The sequence below is a fragment of the Protopterus annectens genome, chromosome 12.part0 (assembly GCF_019279795.1).
Source record: "Protopterus annectens isolate FY-2018-M chromosome 12.part0, PAN1.0, whole genome shotgun sequence".
NCBI lineage: Eukaryota > Metazoa > Chordata > Ceratodontiformes > Protopteridae > Protopterus > Protopterus annectens.
Genome location: NC_056746.1, coordinates 95229266 through 95246525, shown reverse-complemented (window position 1 = coordinate 95246525; position 17260 = coordinate 95229266). Strand labels below are relative to the sequence as shown.

General features: G+C 40.6%; 1 protein-coding gene across 2 annotated transcripts in view; it reads left to right on the top strand.

Moving 5' to 3' along the window:
* The first annotated feature begins 9604 nt into the window (after nt 1–9604).
* MSRB1 (methionine sulfoxide reductase B1) overlaps nt 9605–17260 on the top strand; it is a 128812-nt gene continuing 121156 nt past the window's right edge. Inside the window, exon 1 of one of the 2 annotated variants that reach the window (XM_044089109.1) lies at nt 9605–9733. In XM_044089109.1, the coding sequence (XP_043945044.1) occupies nt 9679–9733 (55 nt within the window). In that variant the 5' untranslated portion in view covers nt 9605–9678. The remainder of the gene's footprint in view (nt 9734–17260) is intronic. The other variant, XM_044089110.1, reaches the window with a different exon arrangement.

The window sequence follows — 17260 nt, the reverse complement described above, 5'->3', positions numbered from 1 at the left end:
TCGGGTAAGGTACATCCCAAATGGGGCATTGTATTCAATTATGGGCCTAATAAGTGATGAGTAGAGGGGCACAATGACCTCTCTTGATCTAGATGTGAATCCTTTCATGATAAGGTGGGCTATATAGAAGGTCTTTCTAACCACTTTGGCAACGTGATTGTCAAAGGAGAGATTGCTATCTACTTGAGTCCCCAAGTCCCTAATTACTTCTTCCGTACTTAATGGCTTACCACCTATGTGGTAATTTGTGGGCACTTTGTTTTTCCCAAAGGGGATGACTATGCACTTTTTAGCATTTAGCTTTAGGCCATGGCTCTGGCACCAGTTATCCATCTCTGTGAGACCCTTTTGGAGGATGCTTGTGTCAGCCGGAGAGTCGATTACGGCACCCAGTTTGCAGTCATCTGTGAACTTGGTCAGCCATAGTCCACCCGTATTAGCCTGTACCTCTGAGATATATATACCGAACAAAAGAGGTCCCAGGACTGAGCCTTGTGGGATGCCACTTGTAACTGGTTTAGAGTCTGACATGACACCTGCTTTTCTGACCATGTGGGTTCTATCCCTGAGCCAGTTTGCAACCCATCATGTGACATAGGGGTTGATATTTAAGCTGGTGAGCTTATTTATGATGCCCGAGTGGGGTATTGTGTCGAAGGCTTTTGTGAGGTCCAGGTAGGCTGTGTGGACTACCTTCCCTTCATCTATGGCTTTGGTAACTGTTTCAAAGAAGTCAACCAGGTTCAAAAGGCAAGATCTGCCCTTAACAAAGCCGAATTGGGTAGGATCCAGTGTCTGGAGGTTCCCAATGTCTTTGTTTATGATTTCCATGATGATATGCTCCATAACTTTGCAGACCAGGCTAGTCAGGCTTATAGGGCAATCGTTTCTGGGGTCTGTTGTGGCACCACCTTTGTGGAGTGGGACCATTGTTGCTGTACGCCATTCCTTGGGTACATATCCTGTAGTAAGGCTGAGATTGAACAGTGACTTTATATGAGGGTTTAGTTCTTCTTTGAGCTTGTGTAAGATGCAGCCTGAGACACCGTCTGGTCCCATTGATGCTGTGTTTTTTGCTTTGGAGAGGGCAGCTCTTACCTGTGCATCTGTAATCTCAGGAAGGCTACACTCTGTTGGGATAGACATTTGCTCTTTTGGAGGGGGGGGAGAGTTTGCACTGAACCTTTCTGCCAGGATGTTGACAATGTCTGTGGGTTCAGTGTATTTTTTGTCATTTTGCACTAACTCAGAGCATATCTGGGAGTTACCTCCCAGGTTTCTGACATAACTAAAGAAGATCTTGTGATTATCTTTAGCGTCTTGTGCAATTTTTCTTTTCTTTTGAAGCTGGCCTTAGATGATTTTATGAGGGATCGTAGTTTCTTGCTAGTACTGATCAGAGACGCCTTCCCTTTTTGGGATTTTGCTCTATCATGTAGTAGCTTTCTCCTTCTGTTGTATAGCTTATTTATGGCTAAGGTCCACCAGACAAGCTTCATGCATTCCTGTAGGTGTCCATAGAATGCTTTTGTAAAGGATTCTGCATTTTGGGCCGTATTTTCCACTGGCCCGGGGGCCTTGAAGGATTCCACCTCAGTTTTGAGAAGTGTGAAGTTTGCTTTTGAGAAGTTCTTCACCGTGGTTTCCTTGGCTAGGGGTGGGGATGGAATATGGATGTCCAGTGAGATAAGTTTATGGTCTGATCTTACCAATGAGGGGTATACCTCTGGTGTGGAACATAGAGACCCCATGTTGGTGATGACCAGATCCAATATGTTTTCCCCTCTTGTGGGAGTGGTGACCATTTGTTCCATAGCATTTGAGTTTATAAATTCTAGGAACCGTTGGGCGAGGGTGTTTGGGCTTGAGTAGTTTTCCCAATCAATGTTTGGGTAGTTGAACTCACCCAATATAATGGTGTTTGGAAAGACCTTCATATTATTCAGTGTTCTCAGGAAAGCCGAGTGAGGTTCCTGTGTTTGGGAGGGTGGTCTGTAGCAGGCTACAAACTGAAAGGCAGTTTTGCCCACTGTTAGTTGCACATGGATGGTCTCTGATGCTTCGTGCAGTGCCACTAACCTGGAGGTGTGGGTATCTTTGATAAATATGGATACTCCCCCTTCTTTTGTGGTTCAGTCCGAGTTTTGGGACTGGAAAGCATGGTATGAAGTATAACCTGTTAGTGCTGGGGTGCTCTCGGGAGCCTTGAACCAGGTTTCTGTTACTGCACAGATATTGATATTCTCCATACTGAGGAGAGTCTCGAGTGCGTGCATCTTGAGGTTTACACTTTTGGCGTTGAGCAGCATTACCCTTAGTTTTTTTTTTCTGTGTGTTGTCTATGGAGGTGGGTTTGTCTTTTGAGCCTTGCCTAAAAAAGGCACTATGGGGGAGGCAAGAGCCTTTGCCAGTATTCGAAAACCCAGGGCTGACAGGTGCAAGCCGTCCCTAGCAAAGCAACGTGGCTTGTCGAGCATGTCATACCAGGCTGACAGATACTGGATTCCCTTTGAATGACACCAATACTTTAGCCAATTGTTAAAATTAATAATTTTGTCTTTATACTGTGGCATCATTCTTGGTGAGGGTAAGATGCTGCTCAAGGTCAGGGTCATACCGGCCTGGGCTACATGGTCAGAGAGCTCCTCTATGTCTTTTTTCATGTAGTCCAGGGAGGTACGTCTCAGGTCATTCACACCAGCATGGACAATGACTGAGTCATATTTGTACTTGCTTTGGAGTGACCTGAGTGCTTGTGTTATGTGGCGGATCCTGGCACCCGACAGGCAGCTTACAGTGGCCTTCTCCTTGTTCAGCCTGGTGAGCGGGACGTCAGTGTGTCTGACAATAGAGTCACCTATTACAAGTGTATTAGGTGTGTTGTTTAGCCTTAAGGGCTGTGACTGTGTGGCACACTGACTTTGTGAGCTATGTGCTACGTGGGTATTGTTTTGTGGTAGGGGTTGCTTGGATGTCTGCTTTGGAGGTCTCTGCTGCTTAGGCATATTTTTATTTAGAGCCTCTGAGTATGTTTTTGTGTGTTTATGTGTTTGGTTTGCTGATGCGATAGGTCTATGTGAGACTGGATTTGTGGTGTGTGTGGTTACCTTCTCCTCCTGACAGGCTGTGCCAGTACTGGGTTGAGAGAGCTTAGCCTCTAGTTTGGCTATATAGTTGCATCTCTCACATATATTTGAGCTTGTTGGGAGGAGGAGAGGGTGGTCTGTATACATAAGGCAGTTGTAACATTGCCTCAAGCTTCCCAGATTCACCAGCTGGACTGGAGAGTAAACCTGAAACTGACCTTTGGACATGCCTGAATAATATAGGGAACTACTTATTGACTGATCAGAAAGAACCAATAGGGAGCAAGTGCTTTGAAGGAGTGTAAGAGGATGTAGTGCTTTAGTTTGTGTTTACCTATGAGTTTACTTATACCAGCAAGTGCAGGGCTTTAGAATGAAAATAGAGTGCTTATTTTGAGATTTAGAGCAGTTCTAAGGGGAAAAAGTGAAGAGCAGACTTTGTGGAGCCGGGAATAGTTTAAACCTGTTTAAGCGCGCTGCCCGACGCTGCTCTGTGCGCAAGACCGCGCAAAAAGAGAGTTGCAGGGTTTTAAGAGAGAGAGATCAAGGAGTTTGGAATTGACCCAAAATGGTCAATAAAACTACAGCTTCTAGGTAGTAACCACTCCTACAGGGACAGGCAGGCTGCTCAGTGTTAACTACTGCCACTGGTGAACACAGAGACTTCCCTTTAGCCCAAGCAAGCACTGGCCTCCAAGAAACTTACAAACAGTTCAGGAACAGCAAATCTGTAACTGAACTTTCTTAAATTTCAGAAAGTGGGAAAAGCAAGATTTTTTGTTTTAGTTTAAAGGTAGCAGAGATACAAAAGTAGCAAAATAGTCAGAACAGTGCAATAAATGACCCCACACTGAGTGCTAGGCCAGAGTCAGGTAAAATGCAATTTTAAGAAATCTGATTTTAAATTAAGTGCAACACAGGAAATGCAGTAAACAGGCTCTAGATGTGTTCTAAATACTGTTTCTAATACAGATATCAACTTTAGCAAGCCAGAAAATGTCAAAAAGTAGGCGGCAAAGCAGTAATTTTAAACAAAAAATCAGAAGAAAATACTTAAAATCTCAAAAGTGGCTCCTTTCTTCTCTCAGCATTTTCTCCCCTTGGTAGGTGCTTCAGCAACAACTATCAATGGACATTTGGGGATTCATATGAATGTCAGCCTATCTATACTAGCTGGGGAAAAGCATGGCTCAACTTTTTTTATTGAAGTTGTCACTACTGTATAAATTAATTGCTTATCCATACTTCAGAACCCAACTGATGCCCATAAAGAATAAGGTGCCTGCAAAATATCCCAGCAAACCTCCAAACCAAAGGGGAAAAAAGACACACACACAAACCATTCAGTAAAAACTGCAGGGAAAGCCCAGGCAAGCTAGAGTTTTCCCTATGTGAAACCTTAAATCTCCTGCAGTAGAGGCCCATGGGATATATGCAAATGACCCCTTCACCTTTTAGGGTTTGGCTTTATAGGCTTGAATATTACCATAAAAACGTAAAAAGTAAAAAAGACATGGATATTCATAAGCCATGTAGCTGAAACACGATGTCCTGAAGGGGTCTTTTGCATATATCCCATGTACCTCCACTATACAAGGTTTAAGGTATCCCACAGTGAAAACTCTAGCGTGTTTGGATTTTCATTCCAGTTTTTATAGCTTGTTTGGGTTTTCCTTCCAGTTTTTACTGCATGGTTTGTCTGTGTGTCCTTTTTAACCCTTGGTTTGAACATCTGAGTTTTAGTTATGGCCAAAAGACAAATCAAAACTGACAGAATGCTATCGTGAAAATTTAAGTTTAGCTGTGACAACTAACAGACCAGTAAAACTGGAGGAAGTATGGTGTTAAGACAAGTGACAATCAGCACCAATTTATATTTTCTAGAGAAAAATATATTTGTTATGCATTTCTTATTTTTAGCAAAAGTGTTAACTGTGATAACTACTGAAAATAGCAACACTGTGTACATAAAGCAGTATTTGAAGGAGAAAGAGAGGCTTGCAGAGTACAAATTTCCATTTAGGATGGACGTTATAATAACTGGTGCTGAGATAAAAACTGTGTGAATACTTATGTACATAGGAAGGCATTTCAGTGCCTTATAATACTTTTGTTAAACCACAGTTTATAGGTTCATAGGATGATACTAGGCTATTGGCCGAAAGGCCCCCATAAGCCTAGCCAAGAATTTTGTCCATGTTCCCTCAAAGATAGCATCTGTTTCTTCTGTCCAGCAGGGACACAGGTGGGATCCCAGGGGTATATTTTTTGTTTCCCATCCAGTCGTCCAGGTTCCTCTTAAAGAGTGCTAGAGAGGTACTCTGCTTGACATGGAGAGGGAGTCTATTACACAGACAGGGGAGTTTTTGTGACACAAGTCTATCTGCCAACAAGTTTTATTAATGTCATAGACCAGGTTAAGGCCTTGCATGTGGGTTGTGCCAGTGGAGTTTGGCTTACGGATATGCAACAACTCCATCAAGTCTGGGTCTGAAATGGCCTTGTATGCCAGACACAGGTCACCTCTGAGCAGTCTGTATGAGACTGAGTAGAGGGACAGGACTTTTAGCCTATCTGTATAGGATAAGTGTTTGAGACCCTGGATTTTCCTGGTCAGGAACCTCTGTGGTCTCTCCAACTGCTGCATGTGCTTGGCAAGGTACATGCCGAAGGGGGCATTGTACTTGATAATGGGTCTAATAAGGGAGAAGTGCAGGGATGTTATGACCTCCTTGCAACTGGATGAAATACCCTTATTTATGAGGTGGGCCATGTAGAAAGCCTTCCGTACAATGGAGGCAATGTGGTGGTCAAAAGTCAGGTTGCTATCAACCTGGGTGCCCAAGTCCCTCACAAATGATTGCATGCTTAGTACATTGTTATTAATGTGATAATTAGTTGGGATGATGTTTTCCCCAAAGGGAATAATGATGCATTTCTTGGCATTCAGTTTGAGGCCATGCCTCTGGCACCAGTCATTAGTTTGGCTAAGGCCCTCTTGGAGGATGTTCACATCACTAGAGGAATTTAAGCAGTGTCCAGCTTGGAGTCATCTGCAAACTTGGTCAGCCACAGACCACTGGTTATGGCTTGCACCTCAGAAAGGTATATCCCAAACAGTAGAGGCCCCAAGACTGATCCTTGGGGTACACCGCTTGTTATGGGTCTACTACTAGAGGTGCTTATTTTGAATGAGTGGGTTCTACCAGTGAGCCAGTTAGCTACCCATCTGGTAACATACAGGTTGATGCCTAGCTGGGAGAATTTATCTATTATGCCCGAGTGGGGAACAGTGCCAAAAGCTTTGGCTAGGCCAGGGTAGGCAGTGTGTGCAGTCTTCCCCTTGTCCATGGCTTTGGTGACGAGAATATTTATATCAACAGGGCAATGGAGTGTTTAGTAATTAGAATTCATGCCTCACACTGCTTGCTTCTCTTTCCGGATTCCAACCTGTTGGAGGCTTTATACCATTCTCTGTGTCCTCATGCATTTTCAATGGATGCTTAAGTTTCCAGCACCTAAAATGTGAAAATAATTGAAATGGGAGTCTTCCAAATTTTCCATTGCTATGGATTGTGTATGTGGGTGTAGGAGGATCCTGCTTGGAATATGTTTCTCTTCCCCGTAACCACTAAGAAGTCTGGCTCCAATGTAACTTTAAAAAGTGGATAAAGTATCAGAAAATTTGTGAATGGCTGTTTTTAATTTTTTATCCTTTCAGAAATGTTCAGGATTAAGCAAGCTGACCATGATTCTGATTCTAAACACGGTTCTTTCTTAGCGTAATTCTTTAATATAATATAGTCACACTAACAATACATACAATACATCTTGCTGGAACTCTTCAGAATTCTTCTAGAATTTCTTGATATCCATTACTTGAGTATCTAACAAACTGGTTATGACCATACCTCTCAACCTCTTAGAACAAGAAACTGGACAAAGCCATACATAATAATGGGGGAACAAAGGCCCAAAAATAGGGACAATTTTTAAATATTGCTTTTACAACAGAGAAAGTTGATAGAATAACAGCTTTTGCATTAGCATGCATTTTCTGAAGGGAATGAAGTCTGAAATGCAAACGTCTGTCATTATTTTCTGACTTCCATTCTCAATCCATGCATTCTCAATTAATGCATGAGGACAAGAGAATGGTATAAAGCCTCCAACAGGATGGAATCCGGAAAGAGAAGCAAGCAGTGTGAGGCATGAATTCTAATTACTAAACACTCCTCGCTCTGTTGATATAAATATTCTTGTCACCAAAGCCATGGACACATCGCCTACCAATCCCATCAGTCTGACAAGCCTGATCTGCAAGGGCATAGAACGCATTATCATGGAACTTATAAACAAAGACATTGGCAACCTCCAGACACTGGACCCCACCCAGTTTGGGTTTGTGAAGGGCCGATCTTGTCTCCTGAATCTGATTGACTTCTTCGAATCAGTCTCCAGAGCTGTGGACAAGGGTAAGGAGGTCTACACAGCCTATGTGGACCTTGCCAAGGCCTTTGACACCATCCCCCACTCTGGAATCATAGATAAACTTACTAAGCTGGGCATAAATCCCTATGTCACTCAATGGGTTGCCAACTGGCTTACTGACAAAACCCGGACTGTAAAAGTAGCCAACTCCAAATCCAGCTCCAGACAAGTGACAAGTGGAGTACCTCAGGGTTCAGTCCTGGGACCACTCTTGTTTGGCATCTACTTCTCTGAAGTACAGGCCAACATTAAGGGACTCTAGCTAACAAAGTTTGCAGATGACTGCAAACTGGGAGCCATTATTGAATCCCCAAATGATGTGGATATTCTACAAAAGGGCCTTACAGAAACAGATGCCTGGTGCCAGAGCCATGGGCTCAAGCTTAATGCCAAGAAATGTATAGTCATCCCCTTTGGAAAAAACATGTACCCATGAACTACCACATAGGTGGCAGGACACTAAACATCAAAAGTGTGATGAGAGACTTAGGAACACAAGTGGATAGTGGTCTCACTTTCGATAACCACATCGCCACAACAGTCAGGAAATCCTTCTACGTGGCACACCTCATCACTAAGGGCTTTTCATCCAGAAAAAAGGAGGTCATTGACCCACTGTACTCATCCCTCATTAGACCCATTATAGAGTATAATGCCCCATTTGGTATGTACCTCACAAGACATCTGCAACAGCTGGAAAGGCCACAGAAATACCTCACTAAAAGAATCACAGGCCTAAAGCAGATGCCATATGCTGACCGTCTAAAAACACTTTCAGCTATACTCTGTGGCATATCGTCTACTCATAGGCGATCTCTGCTTAACATACAAGGCCATGTCAAACCCTGAGCTGTTGGACAAGCTCCACTTAAAGAAATCCCAATCCCTCAGAGCCACACGCTCCAGGGATCTAAACCTTATCATCACATTGAACAAAACATGCTGGAGGGATAGGTTCCTGACCCAGAGACTCCCCATACTCTGGAATAGACTGCCCAAACATGTCAAGCAGAGCACCTCATTGGCCCTCTTCAAAAGGAACCTTGATGATTGGATGGGAGATAGCAAATTCACCCCGGGGATCATGTCAGTCACCCTGCTAGACAGGGGCCCAGAAAAGTAAATATTGTGGGAAAAAATGTTCAGGGAATTGTTATGGCTAGGCTTGCATAGGCCTTAGGGCCAATAGCCTAGTACCAACCTATGAACCTAATGCTTTGCTAGCGATTTACCAGAAAACTAAAATTTTATGAGGATTATACCAAAAACATAATGCAAAAATCTGGACATTCTGCAAAAATCTGTAGAGTTGAGAGGTATGAAGTTGATCATAATCACACCAAAACAATAAATCGAACAATAAAACAAGGAAACCATCATTTCTTCCATAATACTTATAGTATAATTGCTGCATTTTTCATGACACAAAAATAAGTATCTCCAGTTAAAACTCCATAGGCTATGCTATAAATTTCATAGAAAGGATTAGAAGTCGATACATATTGTCTTCCCACTAAAGAAAGACATATTGTATTCAGTTACATTTGCTGCAGGTCTTATTAGGCATAAATGTGACTTAACATATCATATTGGGCCAGATTTAATAAAGCCTACACTATGCGTACACGATGTGTATTCAAGAACATTCCTAACCCATTTTTTTGTACTTTCTAGTCACTCAGAAAGATTACACTAAGTGTACATGTAGTCTACACTTTGTGGTAACCTTTATAGATCCCTGTCAATATTTAAAGCTGGAAGAATATCAGTAGGAAAACTAAAATTAGGAGGAAGGTGTGAATTATGTCTGTGTTGTGAGGTCAGAAAAATATATTTGACTACGTTATCTTTTTTGCTGATTTTGTTGCGTAGTGAATTAATGTTCATATTAATAACTAATCATTGTTAACGGGGATGGGGGAAGCTATGAACAGTGACAGCATCAGTAGTTACTAGACGCACAGGCGTCCCAAACAGTACCTAGCAACGAGGAGGAACGCACCTAACGTCAATCGTGCGCATTACGTCAGCGGTCCGCCCCTTGCCCCTGTTTTCACTTGTCTGTGGAAACTGAAGTAATTGTAGTAAGCCGGGTTCGGAGATGGCTTTCTGTAGTTTTTTTCGTGGTGAAGTATATAAAGACCATTTCAGCCCGGGTAAGGCAGTTACTTTAGGAGAATACTGGAGTTTGAGTCAAACTGATAATTCCTGTTTTTGTTGAGCTGTTACTTTTCCTCACTTAGATTGTACAGTAGAGGTGCTTGTGTTCATGGCAGTGTACAAGACGCTAAAACATTCTCTAAGTTTTCTTTAATAGTTGCATAAAACAGCTGTGCTATGTAAAATAACGCACGCAGCTCAACTGCTACAATAATAAGTTTTTATTTGGTCAAAAATGAAAGTTTCTGTACTTTGCATTGGCCGTGAGCGTGTTTTGTCCTGGAAAATCTGGCGTTTCTATAAAAAAGAAAATGTCCTAATAAATATGTTCAGTGTGTGTAAGTCTAGAAACGTTTTTATTTAATTGGTATTTGTATGCACACGTAATCCGAGAGTTGGTATTACGCAACCTAGTTGTTAAAGAATAACTCCTTCTGGAGACCGTGCGTACTATTTTAATGGGTATTTTCCAGTTGTGTAACACTGACAGACAAGGTTTTGACAGCAGCGTGCTTCACTGTGTTTTGTCGAATTTAAGTTGTGTGTGTGTGTGTATATATATATATATATATATATATATATATATATATATATATATATATATAATGAGGCATGATGTTATGCAAGTGCTAACATTATGTACGTGATTTAGCTGAGATGTAAACATCTGTCTCCGTTAAGAGTATCTACCTTTAAAGTTTGCACACTCTTATGTAACGAAGGTTTGAGGAAGTGATGCAATCTGAGAGTTAAATGTACATTTGCTAACACTCTTACTTGAACGGTGGTGCTTTGTAAATGGTCATCGTAATCCACGTGCGATTTTTTTTTTGTGTGTGACCGTACCCCCCCAACAACAACTGATTTTTCGCAGTAGGTCCCTGATCTTTCTCCTAATGTTGTCTTGCCCTTCACCAACTGTTGAGGATAGCAGTTAGTAGTACCAGAAATTATTGTGTCATAGTTCTTATTGCTTTCAAAATGCATGCTGCTCCAAACCTCTTGTTTTTAAGTGCATTTAGTTTTCAAAATTGTCCCTGATTTTTGGCCTTTGTCTCTCCCCCTTTCATTATTTTTGACTTTCTCCATTATTCTTGAGCAAATAAGAGTAGTAGTGAGTTGGGATGTGTATGGGTGACTCAGTACTGTACAGATGTACAGTTTGAAGGTTCTTTGACTTTGTGAACGCAAAACATTTATTTGCTCCTTTTGTTTATGTAAATTATGATTTTTGCTGATTATATGGAAGTGTGCATTCTAGACCAGTAACCTTTCAAGTCACCAGGGCCGGTGTTAGCATTTAGAGGCCCCCAGCAGATGTCATGTTGGGGGCCCTAGTGACGTCTAGTTTACGTATCACCGTATTGCTGATTCCCATCCTAAGCAACCCTTTAGTTTATGCTGCAAACTGACTAACCTGTAGCTACAGTCCTCTTAATTACTACAGGCCTGTGTACCACACTATGTTGGCCCATCTCACAAAGGGACATTTATAGTTACTGGAATTTAGTTGCACCAATAATTGCAAGAACCCTATGTACAAGTCTGGACATAGGTGAAACGGCATCTAAGGCCAACTGTTTCAGTCACTCAACACCCACACACGCACGTGCGCCATGCTCTCCAATCTTCCCCCGATCACCCCCCCCCCCATCTTGAGCTTCCAATGCTATGCACATTAGTTTTTTCTTCCCTTTTCTCAAATTTTGCTTTACTCTTCAGCTTTTTCAAGAAGCCGTACTTTTCTGTATGCGCTGAAGTGCATTTTAAAGTTTATTATTTTTCTTTTTACACAACCTTTTCATCCATTGATGGCTTGAACAGAAATTTTAATTAAGGAAAGAAATAGTGTTGCTGTTCAGCTTCAGCTTTCCTTACATCCTTTCAACATGCCGTTCCTCACCAAGTAAGCACAGTAGTAACCATTTAGGAAATAACTCAGTTAAGACAGAGCCACCAGAAGCCATTGGGTTATGCATGTTAAATAGATTTAGAACATTTTCCCAACTTTTTAATCCAGGTTGTACCAAAGGCTTTATGTTCAAGGGTGACAAAATAGTAACTCACAATAAACTAACCGGCCAATTGTTGTCTGGATGCACAGGTCCTATCAACAGCCTTCCTCCCCCCCCCCCCCCCAAAAAAAAAAAGACTGCCTATGCCTATGCATCCCTCTGGTGTTAGACTGGGATGAAAGCAGAGGTTCAAATTTCTACAGTCATGTATTTCAAGTGAATTCTGACATACATATACATGGCATGCTTCATCATTCCTTAACCAAAACTGTCGAAGGCAGCTACCTGCATACATACCTGAAGTGCGATTGTGAGGAAAGTGGAAAAAAATAAGATTGTTGCTCCTAGACAGTACACTTCTCCTGCACAAACTATAGTAATCTTCTTTATACACCTCTGAGGTCTGTCAGAAAAGTAAAAGAAAAGAAAGAACACACTGTCCTCAGCCCAAACACAGGCTATAATAACCTCATGTGCACACCTCTAAGTTTGACTGTGATGTAGTAATAACCACACAATCCACCCCCGCCCACACATGCACACACATTTTATTTATATATATATATATATATATATATATATATATATATAATCTATCTAGTGGGGGCTCCCAGACTCTTAGAAGATCTAAGTGTCTGAATGTTCTGTGATTATATTTTATTCATTACTTTTGAAATATAATTACTGGTTAGCTACATTTTTAAATGATACCCTGAAGAGTGTCTGTGTCCTGGCATTACTGGGTGCATGCACAGATAAAAATCGCTAATATTTTTTTACACACAGACACGCGCGCATAAGCCATAGCAGTACTGGTTTTGTACTTATTTCAGCAAATTGCAACACTGGTATTGTCACACCAGATCAATGACTGTCATTTAGCAGTCATCAAACAGTAGCAGGGATAAGTCACTTTTGCTCTATCCTTTGTAAAAAGTCTGAGTTGGTTGTAAATCATCCAGGGTTAGACAGTCAATGAATCAAGACATTAGAGTTTTATACGTATTTGTCCAAAAAATGAAAGCTGATGAAAAATGTGTTATACTATTAACTTTTTAATTAAATTAGTGTAATATTTGGAACTTGTTCATGATTTTGAGCCTTTATTCTGCTACTGTAGGTGTTGTAATGAATTATTCTGCAAAGAAGTTGAAAGTTGCAGTAGATGATGTTCTGCCATTGTTTATAAGACTCCCTGAAAAAGAAAACCATCCCTAAAGATCAGAATCATCAGCTTTTATTAAAATCCAGGGTAGCACTGAGAAAAGTCACTCTGGGCTGCTGATCTCTCTAGTGCTTATGTTCATTATCAACTTTCTTCTAACGGTGTCATATCACAGACTTTTTCACGTTAAAGAGCATAATCAGGAAATTAATACATTTTTCCTCAGCCAGTGGCAGCTTTTGTGTGGCCCCCCACACACAGTCAAGGATGACTAAGGGGTTCCCCCCTTGCAGCCACGGATATTGCAAGTACCTAAAACTGGTTAAGTTTTATAGGTTCATAGGTTTATACTAGGCTATCTGCCCTAAGGCATTTATAAGCCTAGCCCAAAGTGGGCTGAATGTCCACTAGCAGAGTTTAACTAAGCCAGGGGTACTATGTCAGTGGTGAAATATTTAATGAAATTGTGAAGCTTTTTGCTTAATAAAATACTGTTACTATAACCAGATATATTTTTGAATTGTAAAGCAGATATAAATACGAGTTATTGCACATTGTGTTTATTAAGTACACAACATTGTTGTACTAGCTTTTGTTGGTTTAACAGACATGTTGCAAAATATCAGGGTAAGGCAACCTACTGTTGTTGGGGGCCCTCCAGGAACAAGGGGCCCCCAGCGACTGCAGGGCTCGCTGGTGCCTAAAGCCAGCTATGCAAGTCACTGTGGAGCTTGGTTTGGGGGCTGAATTTCACACCTGTCATCACCTGTCATTGTTTCCTCAAGCAGCACATATTTGACTGTCTGTCTGCTGTTTTGCTGAAAACAGCAAATTGTTTTGGTGAGCAACCCCCCCCCCCCCTAAAAAAGAGGTCTAAATGTAATCGACTCATTGCAGTGACTCTGGTATCCCACTTGGATAACAGTGTGGCGTTTATAGAGGACTGTGGCTCACTAAATGTATCTTTTTTGTACTTCAGTAGGTGACGTTTGTGATGCAGTTATACATGCAGTATATCAAGTGTCTAGAATTTTGCAGAATGGCCAGATTTTTGCCTCATTTTTGTTTATCTTATAACATTTTTGTTTTTCTGGTAAACCATTGAAGATTGAAGTCGCTAAATAATGACACATTTGAATTTCAGACTTCATATCCTTCAGGCAGTGCACTATAATGCAATATATTTTATTGTAGCAACTTTCTAAAGTGTATAAGAACAACATTTATAGTCTGTTCCTGATGTGGGGCCTTTGTCCCCCTATTATTTTGGTTTTCTGTTATTTTTGTGCTAGGAAGTTGAGTTATGACCTGCACAACTCCTTCAAGTGACAATCAGAAGATGTACAGGTGAACAGCAACATTTTGTGTTAATAATGTGTGCAGCTGACTGTTATATCTCAGACTTGACAAATGCACTATTCAGTCATTGAGTATTGTAGGCATAAACTTTGGTGAAATGGCATTGCCATGCTTTTCTAGGTATCAGTTCACCAGAGTTGAACTTCTCAGACAAAAATATTGTATAAGTCAGTGGCAAAATAAACAGAGCTGTTTTTTTAAATCTGATTTCTGTTCTAAAACCAGTCCAGAGTGTGGGTAATTAAAGCTTGATTATAAAATAGCAAAACTTAAAAAAAAAAAAAAAAAAGTTCTGCAAGTCATGGTCTCATCTGAAAGTGCACTTCAGTTAATTTGTTCTCTAATTTTTAGTTTGTCACATTCTTTCCTTCCGAAGTTGAGTAGCATTTTAAGTATAGTAAACTACTCCAGGATTTTAATATACTTTTCAAGGATACAGACACTTGACCAGTTGGACATTAGCCTGCTCTTGTATAACACTAAAATTCAAATTGATGCAGTGTAATGTCCTGCTGTTTTATGTGAGTGGGTGTGATTTAGCACCAGAAGTTTTGTTATAATCCCCCTTTTACTTCTTTTAAAGAGGTCAAAGAAGTTAAAGGTGTAATAAATGCAGTATATTCTGTGTAATCTAAAAATGTGCTGTCATTTTCAGCAATTGCTTATGGAAATGAAGTTCATAGGTTGGTACTAGGCTATGGGCCCTAGGGCCTATACAAGCCTAGCCATAACAATTCCGTGGATATTTCTTCCCACAATATTTACTTCCCTGGACCCCTGTCTAGCAGGGCGACTGACATGATCCCTGGGGTGAATTTCCTGGACCTCTGTCTAGCAGGGGGACTGACATGATCTCCGGGGTAATTTCCTATCTCCCATCCAATCATCAAGGTTCCTTTTGAAGAGAGCCAAGGAGGCATTCTGTTTGACATGTATGGGCAGTCTATTCCAGAGTATGGGGATTCTCTGGAGTCTCAGGAGATGGATATAATTAAAAAAAAAATATGGACTTTAATTGCAAAGAAATTCAAGCTGAGATGAGTGTTGGTTTGTGGTTAGTGATTTGTGTGTTAAAGGCTTTTTATCAGTTTCCCTTGTGGGTTGTGTTCTTGCTGTGTAAGATTCCTCTGCATCTCCTCCTTTGCCCAGATTTGAGGAGGTGGGGTGTACAGTAAGGCCTTATGGAGGTCTGAAGCAGTTTCTGGATTGGTGTTGTGTGGTGATTGCCCCATCCCCCTGGAAGATCACCTGGCTCTAATGGTATTGAAAAATGCAGGTAAAAGCAGTAAAGGGATCTTATTTTGTTAGCCTTCGGTATTGCTCCACAGGTAAGTAAAATGTAGTATATTTTTAGCAGGTGTAATGCATAATGCAGGGATATGACACTGTTTGGAAGTGTTTCTTGTCTTGGGTTGCTACTGTTTATTGTGCTGTGCTTTCAGCCATGATTGTTAATCTCAGAACTAGAAAGTGTGAAGTATAAAAAAAAAAAGAAAAATAGCTATGAGCAAATTAAAATAAAAACAGAAATGTTTTAATGTAAGCCATAGGCTGTAAGAATCTACAAGGGAGTTATTGGGGATGCTGTACTTAACAACAGTGGTATCACTTGTATTGCCTTACTGTGTGGACTTTAATAATACTTGAGTATGTGTCTGATGCACAAAGGAAGTTCATATTGTAATGTAGATAATACTTAAATGAAAGCATATTCTTTAAGATATGATGTGGTGTCTGTAATTCACCAGGTTGTGACACTGGTGATTATAGATACAGTGAAAACTACTTTTGTCAGATGGTAGGACTTCATCAGCTTCCTAAGGCTGGGTTTGCAAGTGATCAAACCTCTGGTGAGAGAAAGGAGTGGTACAGACTTTAAATATCTGGAGGATTGCTTAGTTTAGAAGTAGTGGTGGAGTGTTACAGATTTTAAATATCTGGAGGTTTGCTTAGTTTGGAAGCAGTGTTAATCCTGTTCGGTATCCAGCACAAGAGCCTGGCATGCAGTAGGTAAGGCAGTCTCTACACTCTTGTTGTAGATTATTTAAATTTCACTGCCTTCTTGTCTCTGTTTGGTTGGGTAATTGTGATTTATTTTACTATTGCCTCGTAACTTGCTGATTAGTTTGATTTTCTTGCTGTGTTTCAATTTTCACTCTTGGTGACTGCCAGTAATTTAAGCTGCACCTTGTTGCCATTGCCTGTCCATTATTGGTAATGTCTAAGGTAATTCTGTACTGCTCGTAACATTTATCCAGTTTTGCACTGTTGCAATTTTATTGTTAAGTAAATGGAAGTTAACATTATCCTCTGGTATTGATTACATTTTTGATTTTTTGTTGTTACTGATTTGCTAGGTTTGTTATGACATTTAAAGCTAGTTATCTACTACACTGTGCTGTAATTTTGTTGATTGATATACTGTTGTTGCATTATAAATATTTGATTTACAGTTACAGCATACGTAACTATTTTTATTTAGATTCTATAATTACTGCACCTGGGTCAGTTTTGTTATCCCGCGTGCTGCTACTACATAGGCAGAGACCACCTAATTTGGCTATCGATCGTCACAGATCTCAGTTGAAATCATTGCTGTTGCATTGATGCTTGCTTCTGATTGTTTCAGCGTTATGGAAGTTGAGATGTAGCTATGGCTGTCCGTTACTACAATAAAAACTGTTGGATATGGCTAACTGATTTAAAATTGCCACTTGTTACTGATTACACTATTCTTGTATATTGCTGTCACTTTTGCATATTTTCTTATGAATACTACCACTTGCTTATTGCCTTCAGAGTCTAAAGTAGTTGCATCTCCTATTCTTTATGATATATCCCATATTATCACCACTTAACCTAGTATATAATGACCACCAGGGCCTTTAAGCCTGGCTGTGCAACCCAACCCTATTGTGTCCCTATGTATTATGGACATTTATTAGGAGGGGTATTTTTGTTTGTAAGTTTCTAGAGGTTATGGA